Below are 10,654 nucleotides of genomic sequence, written 5' to 3'. Positions count from 1 at the left end.
AATGAATTTAATTTTGAATCCCTAAATCAACAACAAAATCGAATGAATTCTTTTCCCGTTTACTGTGCGGTGACTGTTCACTATTCCGGTATTTGTTTTATCCTTACAGTACGGGACACTTGAGTATATGTATAATCTCAGTAAATAGATTAACAAAATATCGCATAGAGAGGCGGAGCATTTCTGTATCGAGGTAACTTCTTAACTGCCTGCACCTTATTATGATAGCTAAATTATAGATAGGTATACGTTCCGATCTATCTTACATACATTGCGAATCACCCTACTTGAGATCGTAATTGAAATCCAAGATACCGCTAACGAATAGGTGAATTAAGTTACAAATAGTTGCGTCACAGACTATGTAAAATTGTAATTATGCGAACGAACATATAACGGCATTATTGCTGGTTGATTTAAATGAGAAGAACCTTCTCATCTTTATGTAGAAAACCTTTACAGTCTGTGCAAAGTAATATCCATACATTTCAACTTGTCGTCGCTCTTATCGACGCATTCAAATTTTTTACGACCACTACAACCAAAACGTGACGTGGTTCATCATTTTGCGAGCTATGAAAGAGAGGAAGGGGTGCCGGCTTTTGTGTCGATGAAGACTCGACGTTTGAAAATATCGCGGGGCCCGATACCCCTCGCCGTATATCGGCAGTTGTGCAGTGCCGGTAATAGAGATCCCATTTCTAGCCGGTAAGTGGTTCCCCGTTAGTGTCCTGCTATTCGGCCGGTCTATGATTTTGTCTGCTACTGCCTTTAAAAATTTGAGGTTATATACCCCAGCGTACATTCTATGAATTGTACCGGATACGTTTTGTGCGAAATTTTTTCATAGCTGGGCTAACCTGTATAACACGTGGATTGCCAAGTGATTCGTAATTTCGAGCTAGTCGTTAGTCAGTTCCCGTTGTCATTTACGAACACCGGTTCTGTCATAGCCACGTGTATGCGAAAACCGCAAGTAAATACTTCTGTATTAATTAAACTCTGGGAGTTTTGGCTGTTATTGGATATTGGAATCTCAAATTGTACAAGAATGTGTGAAAATCCGAAGGACAAACTCCCTGCTGAATTGAAAGACGCAGTGCTGGTCCAGAGCGTATCCCTGCCCGCAGGTGCAGCTACAGTTAAAGGTAACGAACCTGCGCTTGAGTCTACTTGTGCAGCAAAGTAAAAGCTTGTAAATTTCATAGTGGGCAATTGTCAACCTGAACAATTTCCTTCCCAGGATATGATTGGAATGCCGGTGTCGACTATCACACACTTTTCGAGAGCTACAAATTCTCAGGGTTTCAGGCTACTAACTTTGGTCTAGCTGTCGACGAAATCAACAAAATGATCAACGCAAGGAAGGTCCCGCTCGACGATGACAAGATCGACTCTATAGAGGAAGATGAATTTATAAAGAGGAAGAGCAATTGTACGATATTTCTTGGGTATACGTCTAATATGGCATCTTGTGGGATGAGAGACACTATTAGATTTTTGGTTCAACACAAAATGGTCAGTAATCCGAGTGTATGCTATTTTATACAACTATTTTCTCCATCTCCCTGTACATCAAGATAATCTCATACATCCCACAGGTTGACTGTATCGTTGCCTCGGCTGGTGGAGTCGAAGAGGATTTAATAAAATGCCTGGCACCGACTTACCTTGGGGATTTCCACCTCGAAGGCAAACGACTGAGAGAAAATGGGATTAATAGAATCGGGAATTTACTTGTTCCAAATGATAACTATTGTCTTTTCGAAGACTGGGTTACCCCAAAGCTGGATGCAATGTTGGCTGAACAGAAAGAGAAGGTAATTATGTGTGCTGCTCAGTATGTATCACGCTATCGTCTTTTACTTTGGCTTTTTGTGACACTTGAACGGATTTATTTCAGCAGTTGTAATTTTACCCTGAGGAAAATTTCACATGCATTCTTTTTCTTTTTGTCACAGCATCAGAAATCGAGGAGTTAGAAATCCCGTTTACCGTTAGGTCGAAATAATGCATGTGTGTATATTTTTTTATTTTAAATAGAAATTGCTTTTTTACTAGACCGTTCAATGGTCAATGTTTTTCTGTTCATTCGCATTCTTTGTCCTTTCAAATTCAAGAACGTTCCATTCGCAGGGTACTTTGTGGACACCCTCAAAGGTAATTACGAGACTAGGTGAAGAAATTGACAATCCAGATTCTATCTATTATTGGGCTGCCAAAAATAAGATTCCAGTCTTTAGTCCCGCATTGACCGACGGTAGCCTAGGCGACATGATGTTCTTCCATTCGTTCCGAAATCCTGGCCTAGTACTCGATATATTATCAGGTAGTTTTTTAATTAATCTGAAGATATATTCCTCGATTATCAGGTAACAATCTAACTACAAGCTTTCAATCTACCCCATTTATTCGCGTAAACTTCTCTTGGTAGATTTAAGGCGTTTGAACAGTATGGCGATGAAAGCGGTAAACAGCGGTATCATCATTCTAGGCGGGGGTGTAATCAAGCATCATATTTGCAACGCAAATCTTATGGTAATAATCTTTGCGATAGTAAGTTGTACACACATTTTTCATACCAAACTACTTTGATTACTGAATTGCTGAATTCCCTACAGCGAAATGGCGCAGACTACGCTGTCTTTTTAAACACAGCCTCCGAGTTTGACGGTAGCGATAGCGGCGCAAGGCCCGACGAAGCCGTTTCGTGGGGAAAAATCAAGAAAGACGCAACTCCTGTAAAAGTAATATTACCATTCATACTTTCTTCGTGCGATTGCGGTTATCACTGTAGAAAAACAAAAATTTCTGGCGTCAAAGAAATGTTACTATGTCGGTGGCTAAAATAATATTACGTCGCTACAGTTAACTCTGAATTAAGGCATTGAAACATTTTTCACCAGTAAAGAGGTGTTTCTGTGATCTGAAACATTTTCTCGATGCGCGCAGCAAGTAAAACGCACACAGGTTGTCTCTGTTTGATACTAACCGTTTTTTTTTTCTGTTCTATTTTCTGTCCGAACAGATATATGCCGAAGCTTCCCTCATCTTTCCACTTTTAGTCGGTGAGACATTCGCCCGTCAATTTCATTCCTCAAAAGAACGAGCTGTATCTGACGTATGATGTAATAAAGATATGTATTTTTAACCCACGCCAAATCTTTTCATGAAATAAGATAATATGCGAGTACGGTACTTTCCTCGGCGTCAAATAAACGGATATTTTTTACGAAACACGAGGATGAAGTTAGTAACGTTACTCCAACAATGCATGTTTAGGATCATCTGAAATTTGATAAACCATGACAAACAAAACATATTCATATTTTTACAAGCCAACTCTTTGAAAGTCATTTAGAAATTGCGCAGTAATGATTTTTTCCCTGACGTTTCGTTTACGTTAACGTCGCTAACTTCAGCCTCATTCTTCCTTCTGCAAACGAAGAAAGATACTCGAAATAATTCTTAGAATAAACATTGTATCTCCATTAATACCGTCACGGGGATATTTCCGTTTCAGCATCAATTAGTTTCAAACAAACGTACAACGAACTAAAACCAAGGAACTACTGTCCTCGCAATGATACGTATTCCAAAAAGTAGGCGCTCACAAACGTAGGTATGCCGTGCACAGAAGTAACACAGTTTCGTTGTTCCAATTACTTTGGTCTCCCGCGTGTGACGAGTGGGCGAAGGGGCAGGAGGGAGGTGGGGGGGTCGTAAGGAAACGTCCCTCTACCCGTCTCCGCAACTAGTCCTAGTTCGACGGGAGCTGATAAGTTTCGGGAACTATATGTGTCAAGCGGCTCGCTGATCACCTAGTTCCGTTTTCCGCGCGTGCGTCTTCGCCACCCCCGAGTATGGGGCATGTGCAGTCGACGGGGGTGGAAAACTAGCGGTTGTCAGTTGATTCCCGTTGGCCCGCGGTCGCGGACGGGCGTGGGTGGAGCAACGAGTTGAACCCTGTAATCCGCCTCCCCGCGTTAACCCGAATTATCCGAAATACGCGTCTATATACCTGTAATATACGCCTGTATCAACTAAGCGCTCCTACGCTCATCCCCAGGGAAAAGCCCCGTCACGACATCCACCTTGTGCGGGCAAAGTTTTTCTTCGTATCCGACGATCATCCCTGCATCACCGCCCCAGCCCCTCCCCCTCCCTAAACGAAATGCTGCCGCTGCTCCACAATTTTCGACGGGAATGAACGACGATGGACGTACAGGACGAAACCAACACCGCGTCTACAGCGAGTTCGTCACCGAGGCCGTCCAGTCCAGCTGCGGACTCCACCTTCATAAGGTACCACAGCCACCTATCCATCCGATACAAATACACCACCCCGACATTTATAGGCTTAATTACACTGCGGGTCCGTAATTCGAGTCTCTCTTGTTCGATTTTGACTACCCTGTTTGCCTGTTACTAACGTCGTGTATCTCTGTCGATGCGTACAGGCTTGGAAGGTGTCAGAGGATGATGACGACTTTTATATAAATTCTTATTAATTCAACGGTAAAAGTTTCCCGTGGTTAGTGGCAATCGGTTGGATTATTAGTAGTCAGTGGAAGAGGGGTCCGATTGTATATCTTTTGATACCTCGGTTTTTGTTATATTTTCGCCAGTTTTGGTTTCCATGGTTGAATGGAGAACGATTCCGATTAACTGAACCGTGACGAGAGTGTAAAAATGTGAAAAACTCGAGTTACATTATCGAATTCTCAAATATCGCAACTGAAACCCGAACATTTGATACACTAGTTATTATGAGCCATAGAGTTTGTTGAAACATCACTTCATATTCAATAACGCACCTTACAAAGTTTAAGTAGCGCTAATAGCGTCGTTTACGCTAAACTCGACTCCTGATGTATTATCGAAGTTTGAAAGTCGTACCGTTCATCTGTCTCGAGTTCAGATACGATAAAGCAGAAAAACTGACGATGTAAAGGATATAACAATTAGGTAGCTGTACGTATACGTATAAGTATAAGGGACAATACCGACTGCGGGGAAATAATACCTTGGGTAATTTTTCCTATCGATTCAACAAACCCGTTACATTTTTAAACACCGTCTTGCCATTCGAGGTATACACGTAGGTACGTTCAATACGTACAATACTCACATCACGGCACGCGCGCGTCGTCTTTAGAACGCAAACAATACTAAATTCTATACTTACAATCATGCAACTGTTTGTTCTTCTGTTAATTTAAATAATAGTCATTTCCGCAGATACTTCAATTTACATATGTATTACCTGTCAGCGGTTTGTTATTTGTCTAACGATGGTAATGAATTAAAACCAGCACGTTGTATTTCTTGGTTTCTTATTCCCATACTTATCCAACGTAATATGTACGTATATACGTATGTACGTATAAACCTTCTGAAAGATATTCTCAAAGTTTCAACGCGAGATGTATCCACATGAAAAGTTTAGATGAAGACAAATGATTTGGGGTGCACAAATCGTGATCGTTATGAATACACATACTTTTTGCTTTGACGTTCGAACGAAGATACCTTCGCAAAAAATTGAATTTTCAACCAAACTGATTTACAACCTGCCACGCAGTACAGAAATTGTGGAGGAATTTCAGCGAACTCGGGAACTTGTATCAAGACCAAGATTTTCTCCCAGGGTCTTGGCGATTTGCAGAGCTTAATTCACGTGCATTAGTTAGGGAAATTATGTGATTCCGAAAAGCTCCTTCGTTGCTGCGCTGTATATAATGAATCCAAGTTGTCGAGATGGAACTAAAAACAGTGTTTTGAATCATTGCTCGGAGTCTTGATGCTATTTCGGACTAGATTTATTAGGAAACAATTCCACCTGAAATAACGTCATTTTACACGCGACCGAACTTTAATCGGATATCAAACATTTTTCGTCCCAAGCTTAATGCTGTTATAACTGTTGAGCGAAGATTACTATATTTGCTTACGAGTCTTACGCTTACAGTATAACAGTGGGCTGAATGAAGCCTTCGAAACCAAATACCGAGTAAAGTCATTTTGCTATGAAAACCGGGCTACCACAGTTTTCTTTCCTCATATACTCAAGTCTCGCTGCTTGCACGAAGGCTCACAAGTTGGTATCCTTCATCGGCGGAGCCTTGATCGTCTACCCATCGTACACAAACTCTCCCTTTCGTCCCTTTCGTTATTACACTACTCTGCCGGCCTACCTCACCGGGTATTTTGGAATGATCTAGTTCAATCGCGATCCATCCCGTGTATAAAGTGACGACGTAACCTAATGACTATCGATGCAGATCGGAATAGACGCGAGGATTAAAATTCTGGGGACCGCAGTTGTATACAATTTCCTTCATTTGTTAAAGATACCTCACATTGGTTCCATTGAGTGATAAATTGAGCTTCTCGGCGTTCTCTTTTTCCAATATTCTTCTCCTCTCCATGCTTCTTGTTACGTGGTATAACGGATACCACGGGATCTGAAGTTCCGCGGAATTTCGTATCCGCAGAAAGCCCGCAATGCCAATCACGAGTATAGCGGTAGAACTCGTGGTGAAGTTTGTCGTGACGACGTACTTGCTTGCTTTTCCGCGACGAACGCACAAGGATTCAGGGCAGATGAGGTTGCCGGAGTCAGAGGTAGCACGGTGCGACTTACGTGTAATTCCCTAATTCTCTACGCTCCGTTGATTCCACAACAGCCGTTTCCGTCAAGCAAATGTTGGCCGAATCGTTTCGGCAATGTAAATAATCCAGGATGTTTTTCGTTCCAGCGTGAAGAGAGAACCAGACTCGGAGGAGCCGAACAGCCCTCTCGAAGCCGCCAGCCCCGGGTCCGTCTTACGCAACAATGGTGAGTTGCCCTCAACGGTCTGGTACATAAATGTACATATTCGGTGTTCACCCTTTTATTTATTCAAGAGTTATACGAGCAACGTGACCCGCACATTGGCGAGTTACTTTTATTACATTCTTTATCGCGTGTAATACGTATATGTATGCATGCATAACGTATCCGTACACGTAATGTATATAATACCTACAAGCCTTGAGTACACCCTCACACCGTACAAAATCTATACCCTCGGCATAGTTGCTACAAGAATTACTTCATTTTCATGCGATACAAGAGCGTTAATATAAGTATATTTTCACGGTTTGACGTTCGAGTGTGAGATTCGCAGCGATTTATTGTGTCAAACACGTTTCAGCGCTGCAGCAGCTGCAGTGGCAGGTGAATCACCGAATCTGTATATGGGTAAATATATGTATGCCGCACGTTGGATTGCCGCGCGAATTATACGTGTTTTACACATCGATTCCATCTTTCCAGCCTGCAGCTACGAGTTAGAAAATCTATGCATACATCCTGGAGGCTAATTTCCAGTATATGAGAACAAGTTTCCTCAGGGTATATATGTATAGACTGTTTCAAAAAGGACGCCATTTCATCGGGGGGATTTCTGAAGCACGACTGTGAAACGTATTTGTACGCATAGAAATCCAGGTTTTACCTATAGAATATTAAAATACAGGTACATGTATATGATGTATAGGTACGTAAATGCAGTTGCAGATAGGAGTGGGGTTCGACATTTGGAAGGATCAATATTTGGAATGGCCGATACATCGAAATTGCAAACGTGCGAAAATAAAATAACCAAAGATTAATTGTTCGAAGTAGTCATTCTAATCGGTATTCAACACTTTCGAAAATCAAGATTACGAACAATTCGTCTTCCGTTATTCTACCTTCGCATGTTTAAAATTTCGATATATCGACCATTCCACGTTTTGACCCCTGTCCGCGGATACTTCTTCGTCGTTTCCGTGTTAAAAGTAAAATATAGGCGATCGTGCGTAAATCGGTGAGAATAGGATGGCTCTAATGATCCCCGATAATAGCACACGGTTCCTCACATTCATCGCAGAGCTGCAGGCTGACACAATGAGAACCGCTGAAACTCGAGAGGGTATACGAGGTTCCAGCTGTAGCTGGCGCTGGATCGATTCAAAGCGGCAGCTCGCGCCCCACCCTAATACACTTTTCTCCGCGTACCTCTGCCACGAATCCCTCCACCCTCCGCACCTTCTACCTTTTGCCCTCCATCCTCTTCCGCGGATACTCACTTCTTCTCACTCACCTCGATACCCATCGTCCTCGTTCTTCCTGCCCCATGCCATCGCCCCCCCCCCCCCCCCCCCCAGACTCTTTGCGGAAGTTCCTGCATTTAGATAATATCTTGAACAGAAACAATAAGTGACGCAGGGGTTACAGATCGCTTGCCGTTGGTACAGAAGACAGGGGCGGATCTATGGGGACGTTGCTCGGAGGGGACGATTGAGAAGAAAAGAATCAGCCAACAAAAAATGGGTTAGAGATAGAATTTTTTCAATATCAAGATTCTGACAATTTCAATGCGTTTGAATTAACATTGAGAATGACTGCCAGCGCTTCTTGGTTATTTCATACCCGTTAAGAGGGGTCAGTTTTTTTTTTAAATAAGATTGAAAAGAATGTGAAACCGAAATGGGAACTGTCAATAAAGAAACGCGGCGCTGTTCATTTCTGCGATACCTACGCAAGAATCATGAGATTTATTCGCTCTATGTCTCTCCACAGTCATGGTACATATGTCGTAAGACTAACGGAACATGTGACAGAATCTTCCAACTTGAATACTATTAAACTCGTTCGTTGAATTTTTCCTATCGAATCAAACAATTACTCTGTGTATCGAGGTACGGAAACACTAACTTTCAAATAAATCGGAAACTAAATTCCTCACTTTCCAACGAACGGACGTGTGCTCACTATATTTCACTCCGAAAACTTATAATTCAAATTATCTAAGGAAAGTTGGGATTAGACATCCCAACATTCTTGAAAGTGCGCCGCTCAAAGAAGTATAAGCCCCTCTAATACTGCTCCAATATCTACATCACGTGAGCCTGTCAAGACGTTGGTAGAAACTGTCCCGAAGTGAGCCTTCCTCTTTATTCGCGTCACTTTTACACCAATCTGGTATGAAAAACTCACTAACAGTGTTATCACAATTGTAGTCGACGATAATGATTTTTGCTTCCGATCGTTGGTGTATTCGATGATAAATTTCGACGAATCAGCGCAAAGATGATGATAAAAACAGTACGTCAAAATCTTCCTTGCGTCTGGTATTATTTAATAATGAATATTTGATGCACGAGCAACATATGCGGAAGAACTGTTGCATGGCATTTAGATTGATGCAGAATCACCGGAGTCGAAAAATTTCGTCGATTTTGTACCTTGAATTTTAGTTCATAAGTCGATCGTCAGTTTCACGCCCTGCGAAATTAAACGAAAACTACGGCAAATTCAATTTCATCGAAATTTGGTCACTTTTTTGTAGCGTGCACGTACCGTAATTGTACCGATATGCTATTTGGAACTACATTTTGTATTCCGAATACCGAATACTGAAATGTGCGTACAGTTTTCTTGTTCATGGGGAATGCACGTGCGATTTCCTTGCAGGCTTGCGCGCATAGCGATAGACGTTCAAAGAATTAAGACGAGGATACAATAAGGCTGCAAAAGGCTGTTTGTCATTTCTCTGAACCGGTATGCGAAATGGCCGCAACTACCGCGTGTCCAAACCCTTTCGTGGTTAACTTCGCGTGCAGTACGATATGCCTACGTATGTTGTACCAACGAGATGGTTATCTCTCGGCTTCACCCCCTCGCCATCTCCCCTCCCCTCTCCTCTCCTCTCCTATCCTCTCCGCTCGTCTCCTCTCCTCGCCATCTTCGAAACGGAACCCAAAACATGCCGAAAAACCAATATAGCAGGCCTCAGAGTCGTAGAGTGGGTTAGCGTGGGGGGAAATCGTTGGGAAAACTCAATTAGATATACCGCACGGAATATGCGGAGCGTATGCGCAAGAAACATGCACCAAACCGATCTGTATAATACACGTGCAGAACTAACCGGTTCTCGAGGTTCATTACTCTGAGCGTGTATCTTCCCTCCCTTTTCCTCCTTTTCCCTTTCCTTCCTTCTCAACAAGTGTGCTGCCGCTTCCATGCTGCTGTTCCTGTTGCTGTTGCTGCTTCGGCTTCTGCTGCCGACTGGTCATTGCCAACTCGCTCACCCGCACGGCGAAACTTGTACACGGCCCGATGTTTACCCGTGAAGAGCGTTAGTCTTTTTTCGCCTATCATTCCTTTCTCAATACCGTGCATCGTTATAATCTGTGTAATTGTACGAAGCCAACGATTTTTCGGCTAATGCGAGATAACAGGCGTGAAAGGTGCTATGCTTTATTCCGCTCCGACTTATATGTTATCTGATTATCGAAGAACTGATTTTGAATTTGCACGCTCTGTGATTGCCTTGGGTTGGTCTAGAAACCGCTGCACTCGAGCACCGGTGGAAGAGGGTCCGAGGCGACTGGTTGAAAAAGTAGTCGACGAGGTGTAAATATCAGGTGAGCCCTCGACGCTCTGCCTTGACATTGAGCTTGAAACGTAGTACGTGTAATCGAAGAAAATGGGCACAACGATCCTGAAATACTTAAAAAGTATACGAGATAATTAGCGAGTTCATTGCGTTTCGTTCGTAAGTATCTACTATTGTATTTAAAGCAAACGCATCGTCTCCGCTCATCTCATCCCCAAAATTCC

General features: G+C 42.6%; 2 protein-coding genes across 2 annotated transcripts in view; both read left to right on the top strand.

Moving 5' to 3' along the window:
• Positions 1 to 717: 717 nt before the first annotated feature.
• LOC124299239 (probable deoxyhypusine synthase) lies at positions 718 to 3,155 on the top strand. The gene is made up of 7 exons (XM_046752304.1): positions 718 to 1,148; positions 1,244 to 1,518; positions 1,602 to 1,820; positions 2,137 to 2,329; positions 2,435 to 2,538; positions 2,622 to 2,747; positions 3,029 to 3,155. Exons 1-7 carry the CDS (start codon positions 962 to 964, stop codon positions 3,125 to 3,127), a joined length of 1,203 nt encoding a protein of 400 aa, XP_046608260.1. The 5' UTR covers positions 718 to 961; the 3' UTR covers positions 3,128 to 3,155.
• A 920-nt stretch (positions 3,156 to 4,075) lies between these two features.
• LOC124299238 (ecdysone-induced protein 78C) overlaps positions 4,076 to 10,654 on the top strand; it is a 53,685-nt gene continuing 47,106 nt past the window's right edge. Inside the window, exons 1-2 of the mRNA XM_046752303.1 lie at positions 4,076 to 4,305; positions 6,762 to 6,841. Of these exons, the coding sequence (XP_046608259.1) occupies positions 4,217 to 4,305; positions 6,762 to 6,841 (169 nt within the window). The 5' untranslated portion in view covers positions 4,076 to 4,216. The remainder of the gene's footprint in view (positions 4,306 to 6,761; positions 6,842 to 10,654) is intronic.

Source organism: Neodiprion virginianus, chromosome 2 (genome assembly GCF_021901495.1).
Source record: "Neodiprion virginianus isolate iyNeoVirg1 chromosome 2, iyNeoVirg1.1, whole genome shotgun sequence".
NCBI lineage: Eukaryota > Metazoa > Arthropoda > Insecta > Hymenoptera > Diprionidae > Neodiprion > Neodiprion virginianus.
The sequence above is the reverse complement of the archived record's forward strand: the minus strand, read 5'-3'. Positions and strand labels throughout refer to the sequence as shown.

Coding starts and splice junctions, on each gene's coding strand:
- LOC124299239 (XM_046752304.1), top strand. CDS start 962: ATGCGAAAACCGCAAGTAAATACTTCTGTATTAATTAAACTCTGGGAG. Junction 1,149..1,243: donor AGGTGCAGCTACAGTTAAAG/GTAACGAACCTG, acceptor TTTCCTTCCCAG/GATATGATTGGAATGCCGGT. Junction 1,519..1,601: donor TTTTGGTTCAACACAAAATG/GTCAGTAATCCG, acceptor TACATCCCACAG/GTTGACTGTATCGTTGCCTC.